This window comes from Ovis aries, chromosome 8, assembly GCF_016772045.2.
Source record: "Ovis aries strain OAR_USU_Benz2616 breed Rambouillet chromosome 8, ARS-UI_Ramb_v3.0, whole genome shotgun sequence".
In the NCBI taxonomy this organism is placed as follows: Eukaryota; Metazoa; Chordata; class Mammalia; order Artiodactyla; family Bovidae; genus Ovis; species Ovis aries.
The window spans coordinates 72917258-72932977 of NC_056061.1; the positions used below are offsets into that span (position 1 = coordinate 72917258).

Genomic DNA, 15720 nt, shown 5'->3' on the forward strand with positions numbered 1-15720 from the left:
TTCCAGATGGTGGTGGGAAGGGGGCATATGTGAAACCAGAGAGGGCGTCAGGGAAACTGCTTTGTGAAATTGGGAAGAGGTAGCCTAGGGAAGAAAGTTCCATAAATGATGAGAGGAGACACTTCTGGAGGGCAGAAAAATTCAGGGAAAGGGAGTTTCGAGTACACGTGTGTGTGCTAAGTTGCTTCAGTCATGTCCGACTGTTTGTGACCCTATGGACTGTAGCCCACCAGGCTTCTCTGACCATGGGATTCTCTAGGCAAGCATCCTGGAGTGGGTTGCCATACCCTCCTCCAGGGGATCTTCTTCACCCAGGGATCAAACCCGAGTCTCTTATGTCTCCTGCATTGGCAGACAGGTTCTTTACCACTAGCGCCACCTGGGAAATCCTCATGCAGAGTGAGAGAAGCTCAAGGTGTCCAAGGAAGGAGAACAGGAAAGGTACCCAGGAAAAGGAGCTCTGGTGGTCAGTGGTACCCCCCTGGGATCTCTGCTATGTGATGACCCAAAAAGAGCGGGGGGGCGGCCCTTGAATAGTGTAAATAAAGATCTGCACGGTGGGAGAGGCACCGAGGAGTGAGCAGCTCAAACTGCAGTGGGAATACATGACTTCCCCAACTGAGTGAATTTAGCCCTGAAAATAGACATGGCCTGCAACCCATGTCTTGGATTCTTTGTAGGGGTTTTCAGTCCTGCCTTTTGAAATGATGTTCTGTTTAAGTAGCAGCATGTGATGTTGCTCCCTAGACAGCCCTGAGAAAATTAAATGACCATCTTTTGACAGAATCCCCATGCTCAAATTTTAGAATCCAAGAGAACTCAGCTGCTCCGAAACAAATGATTGTTGAAACAGGTAAGACAGTTTTAGAAGCATCAGTGAAGGAGAAACGTCCTACATTTACTCTAGTGGCTAAACCAGAAAGAATAAAAAGCAGGGAGAGAGACAGAAAGTGACAACTTTAGGAGAAAAACCACAATCATAAGTTTTAATTCAGGAGTTTCAAAAATAGCCTTTGGAAGGTGTCTATTTTCAATTGCGACTACTCCCTTCAGGGGGTGTTGAGAAGACTTATCTGCAAAAGAGATCTTTTTTCAGTTCAGTCACTTTTGAGGGTGAGTCCTTGTCCCGGACTTGCTCAGATTCTCGCGTTCTTTTTTTTTTTTCTTGCTCTGGAATTCCATAGACAGTAATTAAGGAACTGGAGGCCAGCGGGAGGTCAGGGAGCCTTCGTCAGTGAAAACAGGGATTGTTTGCCACGTACAACACTCCCTTTTTTCCTTGTGGTGAATAGGAGATTTGCTTAGAGCTGATGACTTATGCCTTTCTTACAAGTTATGCAGTGAGCGAGGAACTGGGAGATCAGTCAGCAGGCAGCAAGCGGCTAATTGAAACCAGTGTCTTCACTTTCTTCGGATCGTAAGCTGTCCCGCGGAGCCTGCCCGATCATGTAACTCCCAGGGAGCATGGTCCGGGAGAGCCTCACCATCACTTTGCGATTACGGAGGGGTCGAGCGGGAGTGAAGACGCGCTCTGAGAGGGGAGGGGGTGGGGGTCCCGGACACGCTCAGCATCACCCCCGAGGCCTGCTCAATGCCGAAGCCGGTAAGATTGCTGGACTCATTTCATGCCGAGGGGTGGGGGACCTGTACTTCTGTCACTTCAAGTAAAAGCTTTTCTCATTATTCCTGACTATGGTGCTTCCCCCTTTCCTGATCAAGTTCCTCTTGATTCTTCCTTCTAGTCCCTTACTTACTTCCCTACCTTGTAACCCAGAGCATTCTTTCCTAGCTTGCTCATTCAAGACTAAGGCATAGGTTTTGGGGGGAGAGGAGTGATTATTATTGAGAATAAAGCAGGATACGAGGGGTTGGGTGTACATGGGTTGGGAGCTTAGTTGCCACTCGCGGAGGCTTTTCACGCGGAAGACTTGGCTTCAGGCAGTGTTGCAAACGGCTTTTCTCCTAAAGAAGATCGGTTTCCTTCTCCTAACATGAAGGTTTAGTACCAGTGACATCGTGTGAATTTCACAGGCGAATACCTTGCCAATTTCAGAATACTTTTCAGGAGTGCATAAATGTAATGTTCCCTGCGTGGCTCCGGGGGAGATACGTTGACTTAGTCGGAACATGTTTGGAGCTGGGGAAGCAAGCTGAGTGAGTGTGTTTCTGCAGAAGGCGCAGTTGTAATCCTGTGCTCAGCAAGGTCTCCAGCGGTCCCCCAAAGGGTTCTAGTTGCTCCGTGCAAGTTCAGATTAGTCTTTATTACAAGAGGTTACTGCTTTGCCTGCAGGACTCTGCCACGCAGCTTTTGGAAAGCATTTGTTCTAGTATATCAACCGTTTCTGAGAACTGTTCGTTACAAGGTCAGGGGCAAGTGAAGCATCTGTTACGACCTGCAGTGACAGGCTTCAGTTTGATCAGTAAGGCCATGCTTTCCGTTTGCTCCAGCACACGCATTTTCGTATTTACAGATGCTATTAATTGTGTTCCCTTTTTTTCTGATTATCCTTAATGTAGCTGTGTTGTAAAAAGTTCTCCGCGCTGGCTCCATGTCTTTCCCATTAGAACATTGCACATGTGTCAAGGATGCACATATTCCAAAAGAAGCTGAGAAAGAGGGAGGCTCCACCCTCTGTTGCAAGCCAAACGGGCCCCATAGTCTCCTCATTCAGCACCCTGGCGGGAGAATGGTGTACGCTCTCTTTAAAGCAGCTATAGTTTTGTGCCTTGGCTTGGTCAATTTGTTATGGTTTAAAACTGTGGAGCCAGCTGTCTGCAATCTGATGTAATGTTGCCATGGAAACCAGAAATGAAACACTTAAGCATTCACCACAGAATTACTACATATAGCATTAGCCAAAGTAATTAAAAGTTGAGCCATATGGGCTTTCTGGTGGAAAAATCTGCAAGACGGAGGTTGGAAATCAAATGTTTCTATTTACAATATTGTAAATCCACTTTTCCACATCCTCTGGTGGGATAAATCTATTGCCTTTTCTACTAAAGGTTTAGAGGTGAAGGGTTGTATACAGATGATTGAGTTTCCACCTTCTAATTTAGAATCTGGTCAAATTAAGGTTTATTTTAGTACTCTGACCTGGGCCAAGACAGGGAGGGTAGGCGATACCATCTTGTGTTTGAATGTGTATAAACATATACTGTTATTTTTTTTCTCTTTAGTTTATTTAAAGCCTGGTTTTATAATAGCGTTGAGTCTGTTTCTTGGAATCAGTCATTCATTTTATATTCAATGCAGATTTCCTTCATTTTCTACAAAGTTCCTCTAAGTATGAGGATTTCCTTTACATACACATATCTATTTCTTAATTTTAAAAAACTTAAAAGAGATTCTCACACCCCCATCTCACACGTACATTTCTGGGGGTGTATTTTCTGAATAAAAAGACAAGTCTCTTTTTTTCCAGCATTTCAGAAGTGGCACGTGCATATTTAAAAGGAGAAACATGAAATGAGGAATTGAAGCTTTACTGCCTAGTTTAAAAGAAAAATGCATGCCATTTACAGAGTCTTTATGTTGAAACAGCTGGAGAGGATTTTTTTAAGGCAAATATTTCACAACTCTTCTTCCTCTGGACCCAGGAGGAAGTGAGAAGTCAACACCTCTCTCAATAAAAAGCATCCTTGGGATAAAGTGTTTACCTCCAGTGACTTCTGGGCTCACAAAGAGGAGATTTTCTATTTTAAAAATGATAATAATAAGATATACATATATTTCTTGAATGACTGCTTTTATCCTGCATTTCTCTTCATATAAATAGTGCTGTGTCATCTATCTTGTCTAGTATCCCCAAACATGCTACTGCAGACAGTTATTGGTTGCCATGATTTGTGATTTGTCAGTGGCAAATGCCTCCAAACTTTTAATCTTTTTCAAGAAAAATTAAAAAATAATTCAAAATTCTGAAGAGTTCTTTCTCAAAAAATAGATGGAACATGTGAAAGTAATGAAATAAGTACCTGCAATATGTTCTTTTTCACCCCAGTGAATTTGAGAAGAGGAAAGTAGAGCTGGTGGGGATGGGGAGGTGTCATTGCCTTTAAATCTGTTGTCCTGGTTTAACTATTTTGATTTCTTCCTGAAAATTTCCTTCCGTTAGTGTGTTTCCTACAAGTGATTTGTATCTTTATGACTCAGGATTTTTGTATTGTCCCTTTCCAGATCCTCTTTCTTTTTTTACTCCCCTTCCCATGCCTACACACACCCATGCACACCGCCACCAGCAACCCCAAGCTACGTATGAGTGATATTCATTCTACAATGTAACTTCCTGAATTTTGCTTATGAGCAACCTGTGCTTATTTCGGGGCTTCCCAGGTGGTGCTAGTGGTAAAGAACCTGCCTGCTGATGCAGGAGATGTAAGAGACGTTGGTTCGATCCCTGGGTTGGGAAGATCCCCTGGAGGAGGGCATGGCAACCCACTCCAGTATCCTTGCCTGGAGAATCCCTTGGACAGAGGAGCCTGGCAGGCTCCAGTCCATATCCCATGGACAGAGGAGCCTGGCAGACTACAGTCCATAGGGTCGCAAGAGTTGGACACGACTGAAGCAACTTAGCATGCACACACACATATGCTTATTTCATTTCCACGTGACTTCAGAATTTTTAATGTGAGGGTTATAGACAGTCTAGATTTGTAGGTACAGAAACTTTCCGTGGTCAAATGTTGACTCTTCTTCTATTAGAAGTACTTGGTTTTTGAGAGACGTCATCAAGGAGGCAGAATGTTTTTCAGTGTTTATGTGTAATTCCATGCACTGTGGTTTTGTTCAGGTGCTGATTACCCAGAATGAGGGGTTAACCAAGTTCTCATTCCTCTGGTTGACCAGTCTGACTGTCCCATCATACACCAGCAAGTCATGCAAGAAAAAGTAAAGTTCCGGTCAGACAAATATATAGTAGAAGCTGTACTTATTATTTTAATGTGTTACCTTTTAAGTTTTAGACCAAATGCATTAAGCATGATGGCCAGCATGCAATGTATCCTCCTTCCACGATTATCTGGGGGCCTAATTTCTACTCTTCATTACCAGCAGTTAACTTTAATTCTGAAATGTGTATGCAATATTTTACCTAGGACCTTTTTTTTTTTTAAGAGAGAAATTGGATGTAGGTACTGATATACTTCACAGAAGGAAAGTCTGAGAAATACCCCTCTCTTGATGACTTGCCGTTTCATGGGTTATGATAATTATTCTTTAAGGAGTGAATGGTTTACTTATAGTCTTGCAGGGAGAAAGTACAATGGCTCCAATGCTGGGAACCCCAGGGCCACGACAGAGGCCAGGAAGTGGGTCATATATCCCTGACAGAGGGCCAGAGTGCTTACAGAAATATTTGTGGACTCAGAGCAGACACTATTTTTCTGCCTAAGTAATTACTAGAATCCCTACCTCATTTCCTCTTGAACTGTTCTCTGCTCACTCTTGCTTCCCAATTTAGCTTCTATAAAATTGGGATTCGTGAGAGCATTTCTTCAAAGTGGGGAGGTCTCCGTATTAGACTCAGGTTCGGAGATGTGGTTTGGTTTTGGTAGGAGGCATGTCTCTCCCCGCTCTGTCATCGAGCTAGGTTGGAGGGAACCGAGGGAAGGTTGTTGGCAGGATGCGTGGGGTGAGCTGGAGCGGCTCAGAGCGGCCTGGGCTGTGCTGAGCCTGCGCACTTCCGCCCGGCTCTGTGCCCCCAAGGATGCCGGCGCGCCCGGCTCGGGCAGCACGTCCATTGACTTGGAGCCTTCTTTTGCTTTTTCCACATTTTGAGCAGATAAAACAGAGGAAGCTGCCTGTTGAATGTTGGAGCTGACTTGGAAACGAAAGCCTCATTTTGTTCACAAGGAAAGGATTGTTTTTCGCTTGGGTCATTGCTGCAGAGATTTTTTTTCCCCCCGTCTCTGTAATGTTTGATACTTGAGGGAAAACAGCTGGGCTGAGCATTCTTGAATCACTGCAGAACTGAAATGGGATGCTGGGGAATATGGACTGGACTGTATGGCTGAAAAGGTCAGCTTTTTCCCTTGTCCCTCGTGGAGGAATGCAGGCTCTTTCCCCAGGCTCTCCTTGGGAACTCTTGGAAGGAGCTGCGAGAGGCGGAAGGAGGGATGGGAGACAGTCCCCACAAATGGGACCGAGGATAGCTTTTTGCATTTCTTCCGTTTTCCTGCCCTGCTGTTTTTGATTTTCGGGGAGGACTGGAACAAGTCAACAGAATCTGGGTTTGGAGAAGTAGTCGATGACCACGTTAAACAGTAAGCCCTGATGGGCCAGGCAGAGGAGAGGCTGGCCCAAAGCACAGCAGTGTAACTGGAATTACAGGGCCTGCCTAGGGGAGCGTCCTGCCGGAGCTCTCTCTAAGAGAACCGGGAATTCATTGAGACAAATGCACCCCAGGCCAGGCCAGGCCATCGGTGTGTGTGGGGGTGCCTAGGACCTAATTATTCACCAGATTAGACCTTAAGATGATGGTACGTGTCTTTCTATGAACCTGTTGGGCGGCTTTGTTGGTGCCCCAAGTTCAGCTGCAGAGCTGCCAGAGTTAAGACTGGCAGTGAGGCGGAGCTCCGCCCAGCAATTATCTGATTAACTTTTCCTTTGTTTCTTTGCCAGTCAAGAGAACAGTCGGAGGATGAGACCGAGGAGTCGGTGAAGTTTAAGAGGTTACACAAGCTGGTAAACTCCACTCGCAGAGTGAGAAAGAAACTCATCAGGGTGGAAGAAATGAAAAAGCCCAGCACAGAAGGTAACAAAGCAAACTCTGCCCTACTTATTCCAAAGCAAGTCATGTGGGGTCCGTCTCTCAGTAGAAAATATGAAAGTGGAAAAATGGGTTCTGGCTGAGGCTGGCAGAGGGGGAATTTGGGATTGCATGTGAGGAAGGCAGCACTGAGTATCTTCTGGAATGTAGGATCCTGGCCTCCAGCATTCCGGAGGCTTAGTTATTTAAATATTACAAAGATGGGGCGTGGCTAGTGTATGGCAATGAAATCTTCTCAAGATGTGGTCCAGCTTTCATTTGGAGCCTACACCATTTTATATAAACTTTTATTTTAGAACATCTGAGCGTGAGCCTCGGCTTCTAAAGGACTATGGTTCTCACCCAGTGAATTTAGTCCAAATTTAAGATATCTCCACCTCAGACATCTAACAAACAAGGCACTTAATGTCGTTTCAGATCTCTGAGGGATGATTTCTTCTTCCTGTTAACGATCTCAAGTCTCAGTTCCAAAGAGGCTTTAAGGACCTCCCATTCTAAGTGCTTTAAGAGCCAGGTTCCTGGCCAAGCCACTCATCAGATGAAGCCATACTGTCAAAAGGGACATGAACTTAGATTTATTATATTGAATAGTTAACCTTTGAAGTGTAATTATGACAGTTTAAATCTCAACCGCGTCTGTCTTTCTTATTGTTAGTAAAGTGCATGTGCAGCACCTTGTAAAAGTCTCCCCAAAAGTTACAAAAGAGTAAGATTTCCTGTTTGGGAAACAATTAGTGATTGAAAGAAATGCTAGAAAGGATTTTTTATTCTTTTTAAAAGCACGTGGCTTGTTAAAATGTCACATTGACATTGTGGGGAAGTTCAAAATTGTAACATGTAGATTTAAAGAATGCCATTGTAGAGGCTCTTTTTTTGTACCTAAATCAAATCGCACCTTGCAGGGAACTGAACTCCCCTTTCTTTACGTAGATGAGGATTTCTGTTGCTCTTTTTGGTGTTTTGACATTTTTTTTAAAATGTAATTATTTATTGGTTTTAATCCACTGAAGGCCAGGGGGTTACTATGGGAAAGTGGAGATGGAAAGGAAAGGGGGAAGAGACAAGAGAAGCAGGGAAAGAGACACTATCTGCTTTATGGCCAGTTTCTTACACTTAGAGTTCTGTTTAATTCCAGGGTTGCATCTGGGTGTCTTTTGCATGGTAATTCCAGGTGCGGTGCTGTTTACATTTGGCTGTTTTAATACCTGCCTGTTTGTCATGGTTCCACAGAACAGAACACACAGTCTGACTTCCTCTCCCGTGGCAGGTCTACTGAAATCACACACAGTGTCGTTTGGTAATATTAAGTAGGAACATATGGAATTGCCATCATTCAACCTTGGGAGCATCTCATTTTAAAACAAACCTCATGCATAGTTGCCAGTGCATAAATTGGAGGGTCTTGTCCATAAATGAGATAAATGGGTGAAGTACATGGTCCTGTGCCTACCACCAGGAGCCCCTTTGTATGTGATAGTCATGTGTGTTGGGGCTTATAAAAGCACAGAAATATTCTCACTTGTGTGTTTATGTCAGAATCAATCGATTCAGCTATCTCTGAGAGGCGTAGTTGAGAAAAAGGGAAAGTATACCAAAAGAGGTTGCTATAGGGTAAAAGGTAATAACTCTGTGGACTTTCAGCATAGAGTTTTGGTTCATCTGGGCATGAATTAAATGTCATAGATGGAAGATGGATTTAGTGAGTTTAATCCCAAGTGGCAGTTCTGGGGTCCAGCATCTGGGGTGCTATTGACCAGGCTTGCCACTGTCACCAGGAGAGGCCCCCGGTGTGTGTACAGCTCAGGGCATCTGCTGCAGGCTGCCCCCAACATCACCGTGCTAGATTGGTACTCCTCCATGCTCTGCATGGTAGAATTCTTCTTCATTAACAAGAGAGCTTGTGCTGGTACAGAGAGGCCACCTGGGCACCTTCTTTACAAAGCTGGAGAGATTCATAGTTCCCACAATCCCTCCTTCTGCCCCTGGACCTTCAAAGAGTTGATCCTTTTGAATTCCGCATGCCTGTGCCAGTACTAAGTTGTCTGAATAATAATGAGCATTTCCTGAGAGCCTTCTGTGTGCCAGCCACTTTCCTAAACACTTCAGATTTTATTGTAATATGTCATCTTACAGCTCCTCGTAATATGTCATCTTCAGAATACTCACCAGAGGCAGACACTGATGCTGCCCTCATTTGTGAAATGAGGAAACTCAGATGGACACAAAGAGGGGAAGTAATGTACTCATGGTCACCGAGCCAGCTGGACAGAGCCCTGGAATTAAGTCTGCGCAGCCTAACTCCTCTAGATCCTGGGTGTGCTCTCTGCTCCCACCCCATCTCTCACTCCCCAGCTTTGGCGTCTTGGAAAAGCCCAGAGAGTTACAATTCGTCACTCAGGCTTACTCTTGTAACTAGAGTAGTGAGTCCTTATCTGGTGCGTGGGTGACCCCAGACAATACGACATTGCAGGCCAGGGTAGTGCCCTTTATCCAGTCATTTCTGTGTCTTTTCCCTTCCTTCATTACTCCAGTTCACCTGTGACCTGCTAATGAATCGCTAGCTTTTGTACTGTGTTGTTCAGCACACAAAGCACCTTTACCTATCTCTTCATTTAATTTTATCCTCTCAATATCCTTATAATAGATATTACTACAATAGGTAGGCCTTGGGAATTCCCTGGTGGTCCAGTGATTAGGACTTGGCACTTTTCACTGCTGTGGTCCAGGTTGAATCCCTGGTCGGGAAACTAAGATCCTGCCAGCTTCATGGCATGGCCATTAAAATAAAATAAATACAGGTAGGCATTATTACAGGTGAGGAAACAGACTCAGAGAGATGAAGTAGTTGTCCACGATGGTGGAGACGGTGAGTGGCATGGCCAGAGCTAGAATCTGTGTTTTTGGCTTTAAGTCATGTCATACCTGCCTCCTTCCTCCTGTCAAAATGACCTATTCTCATCTCAGCTGAGCAAGAAGCAACTCATACACCAGATGATGATGAAGTTGAGCACATCTTGGTTGTTGTTCTTCCAGCATGATAGTTGTACTTTCAAGTCAGAGGTAAATGGGAGAAGTAATACCCTAAACCCCAAGGACTCCAGCATGGACTGGGATTTCAGGCCTTGGCTCTGGCAAGGATGGAAGAACCCATACCACATGGGGACTGCCCATAGCACAGGCTAAGGTGTCCTCTTTGGATTGTTTGCCCTGTTTCGCTGCACACTCCTTACCAGATGCTGCCGTGCCAGAACCAGGAAGTGGAGCTACTTACGTCATGGGCATGTGTGAACCAGCTGGTTCCAAACTCATACGTGACACGGAAGTATTGGAATCTCTGATGACAACCCCAAATACAGAATCTAGAAAATTTCCAGAACAGTTCTGAGTGATAGGTCCTTAACGTCCTCAAATCCCCTTAAGACCTTAAGGACCTTTGCACACCTCCATGATCACTTGGGCTAATGTGAAGTCACGATCCGTTATTGGACTATTTTTAGGGAGCAGTCTGCTGTTGGGCTGCCCCTGTCCCCAGGCTGTGCCATTCAACCTGATCACTTCACTCCTGGTAGTGGAGGGTAGGCTGTATCTGGAAGAGGCTGCCGTATTTTACTTCCAGCAACATATGGCCGCTTGGTCTCTAGTCTATGTTACTCAGGTGTCCTGAAGAGGGAACAGGAAGCATTCTAGTCTGATCAGTGTCCATCAGAACCATAGCCCTGGGTTTTAAACTTCTTTGAAAGATCCAGGAATAATTCTCGAGTGAATATATTTGTGCTGCAGATTGTGGAGAGCTTTGAACCGGATATGTTTTTAGTCTCTCTCTCCCCACCACTATCTCCTTGACGTCAAAGTCAGTCTTGGGCTGTATTTAATAGCAACTTTTTTCCTCTTTCTATTTGTAACTGTAATTCCCATCAGTTAGGAAAATTAAGAAATTTCTGGAAGTTTAAAAGCCTGTTACCAGTCACTCATCTTTACCCCACTGTGGAGAGAGCTGTCCTTTCCCTTTATCACTGACATTTAGCCACACACTGGCACCCTCGTCCCAGCTGGTATATTTAGTGCCATCCTTCTGTTCCAAGGAACTTGGTATTTTTTCCTCTTCACAATTCAGCTGGCAAGAAGCCGCAGTGCTCAAAAGTTTCCTTATATCGATAATTAAAGGGACAAGAGCCAGTTAGGATCACTACACCCAGAGTTTGACCTACTTCTTTTCTCACATCTGTTCACATAACACATGCAGAAAAGAACTCAGTTTTCCTGCCAGCAAGTCCAAACCTTTCCACTGGGCTCTGAAAGGCTTGGCTGGATACCTGGCTCCAGTGAAGGCTTCAAGAGCTGGAATCCTTGAGACGAAATGGAACACTCCATGAGGCTGCCTGCGTGTCCAGGCCCTTAAACGCCCTTGCTGCTTTGTAGCAGGGCCTGCGTCGATGGGAATGCCTGGCTTGGATCATCCAGTTCCCCAGCTTTTAGTGTTCAGCCTGTCAAGCAGGGACCATTTGTCAGCTGCGTTTGCAGGCTGTGACCCTTTATGGTGCTTCTTCACCCTAACTTCTCCCTTGGTGATTTAATTACTTAAATGGCACGTGTACCAATAAAAAAAATCGCTGTCAGCCGCATGGCATTCGTCTCACTCTGACTGTAGAAAGCCATCCAGATAAACAGGAGCACCTCTCAGAGGGGAGAATGATTCTGATTCTTACCTTCTGAGGACTGCACTGATATACTGGGGAGGATAATGATCGTTAAATCCTAAGGAATATTGTGTTATGGATGGGCTTAGAGTTTCCAAGCAGCATTTTTAATAGGTCTGTAAAGGTGTTTGGTCTACAAAGACACTGAGAGGAGGGGGAGGGGGAGAAAACACATCTGAAACCTTTTAACATTAGCCTTGCATGAAACCATTTATTTGCTCAGTTTATTTTCTTCTTTATATGCATTTATGTAAGCGGGAACCAGGTTTATGGGAGGTAAGTGATTGTGGAAGTGGGTTGTACTGGCTGGGCTGGCTGGATGGACTAGCTGCTTTTTTGTGGGGGCTGAGGGATCTAAAGACAAGTCTGTGAGAATGCAAGGGTGTGTTGACAGGAGCCCCTGACCGTGTGTGTGTGTGTTTCCCTCCAGGCGGGGAGGAACAGGTGTTTGAGAATTCCCCGGTCCCAGATGAAAGGTCCGCCCTGTACTCCGGCGTGCACAAGAAGCCCTTTTTCTTTGATGCTTCTCCTGAGAAACCCCCAGAAGATGACTCAGACTCTCTCACCACTTCTCCATCGTCCAGTAGCCTGGACACCTGGGGTGCTGGCCGCAAATTGGTCAAAACCTTCAGCAAAGGAGAGAGCCGGGGCCTGATAAAGCCCCCCAAGAAGATGGGGACATTCTTCTCGTACCCGGAAGACGACAAGGCTCAGAAGGTGTCCCGCTCCCTCACCGAGGGGGAGATGAAGAAGGGGCTCGGGTCCCTGAGCCACGGGGTAAGTACCGATGGTCTCTGCTTCTATGACAGCCACCGTCGGCGACACCACCTCCTGGCGTCCCTGGAGGAGGTGCAGAGTGTCCGGAAGCAGATCCGCTTGAAGAAGACAGACGCTAATCACTCGTGCTCCAGAGCTTTCCTCTGCCAGCGCCCCTCCAGGAAGGGCGTCCACAGTGCCACCTGCGACCTGCAGCTGCTCCGGCAGAAACCCAAAGGGGGCGGGGGCTGCGGCGGCCCAGGCAGGAGGGCACGCGGGCGCCCCGCGGTCAGCGAGTTCAATGTCACCTACGTGGTGGAGCGCAGCCTGTACAGCCACCTGAACCTGACCCAGCTAGTGCGTCCTGCCTCAGACAGGACCCTGAGCAAGGCCGAGAAGCAGGACCTGAGGCGGTGCTTGCTGGAGGAGGAGGAGGAGGCCAAGAGGAAGTGGGCTGCCACGGTGGACCGCTGTACTAAGAGGGTTCTCTTGAGAATCCACCAGAAGTCCGTGAGTCACCCAGACGGTCCCGGGATGGCCTTGTCATTTCTGTGACGTTCAGTCAAGCGTTATGGCCTCTCTTGCCGGGAGCCTGGCTCCCTCCCCCTCTTCTCCTGGTCCCTCACTCCATCACCTCCATTCCTAACCCCACTTCTCTTAAAGGAATCGCTCCTTCCTTCTTTCTCATCTGCCCTCTTGCCAGCTGAAGCTGTTGGATTTTTAATGCAAGTCTCTTAGTCGTGTCCGACTCTTTGCGACCACATGAACTGACCATACACTCCGTGGGATCCTCCGGGCCAGAATCCTGGAGTGGGTGGGCGTTCTGTTCTCCAGGGAAATCTTCCAAACCCAGGGATCGAACTCGGGTCTCCCGCATTGCAGGCGGTTCTTTACCGTCTGAGCCACCAGGGAAGCCTTTAAAACTAAACATTGAAACTGATTCAGAGAAGGGCTCTCAGAGTACAAGGTGGGGTTTGGCCTTCTAGAAGTGGCTGCCTTGAGTCCCAGCCATCCTATCACTTGACCACAAGACGCTGATTCAAAACAGAAGGACGTTTTGCCCTGCAAGGAGGTGTCTCTTCTCCAGTTAATTAGAACAATAAGAACTAGCTCACAGTAGATGGGCACCACTGTGCTCACCAATTTAAAAACCATTGTGAAATACATTTATGTCTGGGGGACAAAGGGAAAGTTCTCCAATCTAAAAGGAAAGAAAAATTAGAGCTCTTTTGTTTTACTTAACTATATTTGATGTGCTTATCTTTTTAAACAAAAGGGCCTTCCACTGCCCCATAGATTCTTCTGTACCTAGCAAGGAATAAAGTACTGACTTTCAAATAAAGAAAATGGTCTTCAATTTCATTACTGAATTGAGACTTGGTGAAATTTATTTTTAGGGCAAGACTTATATTGAACTGGAGAATATAAGTATTTCCCTGTGGAAATTACCACTCAACTTTTAGTTTGCACAAGAGCCTATATAAAACGGCACAGGATGAGGCTGAACTGTGGGCTTGTGGCCCCTGGCGCCCTGCTTAATCCACCTGGGGCTGCTGGCCTGTCCCCTTTCAGAGGTCTGAAGGAATAGACTGTGTTGCTGCCTCCCGTGGTGGCTTCTCCCAGAGTTCTTCACATATGTAAGGTGTACTTCCCAGGGTGGTTACTGTAATCTAAATTCATTCAATCAAGTTCTGTTTCTGGGGTCAGTGCCATCCTTATAGAATGCTTACATCTGTACCAGCCCTTAGGTCTTCCAAATATCCCCACATGTTGCCTTTCTCGCTAGGTCTTACTTTCCATTTTTTTTACCTTCTTGTAAATCTTGCAACACTTTTAATATTATCAGTAACAGCTTTTGCTCTGGTTCTGTGTCTTGGCCGCAGTTGTGGTTGGTTTTGGTTTTGTTGTAAAGTAATAGTTCTTTGTTACTATTTCTTGTTATCACCCCTTCAGTTCTGACCCACAGATCTTTTGGAAAATACTTGTGGCCACCTAGTCTTGGTATAATTTGTTGTTGTTTTTTTAACCTTCAGAGGTGTTCTGCCTAGTTTATTTGCCTGTGTACCTTGACAGATCAGATCCACTTCTCTGTGAACTGATGGCTCACCCCTGTGAGTTTAAATCAGGTAATATGGAGGAGTTTTGCAACTGAGTGACTTGAGTTGCTCGCTCATATATCCCTTATATTATTTATATTGTTAGTGATACAACTTCCTCAGAACCTTCTCTTTAGAAGTGGTATTTCTAAGATTTGTGCCATCAGGGGGCCCGTGATTAATTCTTCACTGATGCTGAGTATGGACATTTGGACGAGCTTGTTTTCATGTACTGACTCCGCCACTTGTAAAAGTGGCACTCTGGAACCTCTGTCCCCAGCATCAACCTGACACTAGGTGCTTTTTGAAATACTGTGAGCTTGAGGCAGTACTGGACAGTTTTAATACTCGCTGAAATTACGTGTTCAGTGCTAAATTAGAAATTTGAACATACCATTTCTTGTAGTTGTACAATCAAGAAAATGAAATTTAATTATTCAGAGAACATCAGTTCAGTTCAGTTCAGTCGCTCAGTCGTGTCTGACTCTTTGCGACCGCATGAATCGCAGCACGCCAGGTATCCCTGTCCAACCCCAACTCCCGGAGTTCACTCAGACTCACGTCCATCGAGTCAGTGATGCCATCCAGCCATCTCATCCTCTGTCGTCCCCTTCTCCTCCTGCCCCCAATCCCTCCCAGCATCAGGGTCTTTTCCAATGAGTCAACTCTTTGCATGAAGTGGCCAAAGTACTGGAGTTTCAGCATTAGCATCATTCCTTCCAAAGAAATCCCAGGGCTGATCTCCTTCAGAATGGACTGGTTGGATCTCCTTGCAGTCCAAGGGACTCTCAAGAGCCTTCTCCAACACCACAGTTCAAAAGCATCAGTAGGGGAGTATTAGTGTTTTTGTTTTTCCTGTTGTTGTTTTTGGCCATGCTGTGTGGAGTATGAAGTCTTAGTTCCCCAACCTGGGATCAAACCCATGGCCCCTGCGGTAGACTGCTAAGTCACTTCAGTCGTGTCCGACTCTGTGTGACCCCGTAGACTGCAGCCCACCAGGCTCCCCTATCCCTGGGATTCTCCAGGCAAGAACACTGGAGTGGGTTGCCATTTCCTTCTCCAGCCTGCGGTAGAAGCTCAGGCTTTAACCTCTGTTGTTAAATATTTTAACAACAGAAGAAGGGTTTTCGTTTTTGTTTTTAAGAGGTTAAGATAATTTCTTTGCTTGGTTCAACTTAAGTCTTTTCCACTCTTCTTGTCATATCTCTCTTTCATTTTATTCAAAAGTATACTTTCCTTTACTCTTCAACCTTGATCTTTTTGTCTTTCAAATTATGCCATATTTGCTTGATGAAACCTCAGGGAAATGACAATGCTTTGTACTCACTGGAAACGGTCATTTGTCTTGCTTTTTATTTGGTCATTCAATTTTGTTTGGGGGAACAGACATGCATGACATTT

General features: G+C 45.6%; 1 protein-coding gene across 7 annotated transcripts in view; it reads left to right on the top strand.

Annotated features, from left to right (window-relative positions):
• The window catches only part of SASH1 (SAM and SH3 domain containing 1), a 347119-nt gene that overhangs the window by 302420 nt on the left and 28979 nt on the right, over positions 1-15720 (top strand). For 6 of the 7 annotated variants that reach the window (XM_027972535.2, XM_060419800.1, XM_042253775.1 and 3 more), the window contains 2 exons: positions 6623-6755; positions 11898-12244. In XM_027972535.2, coding sequence (XP_027828336.1) covers positions 6623-6755; positions 11898-12244 — 480 coding nt within the window. Of the gene's footprint in view, positions 1-1303; positions 1604-6622; positions 6756-11897; positions 12245-15720 lie in introns of those variants that run through there. The other variant, XM_027972537.3, reaches the window with a different exon arrangement.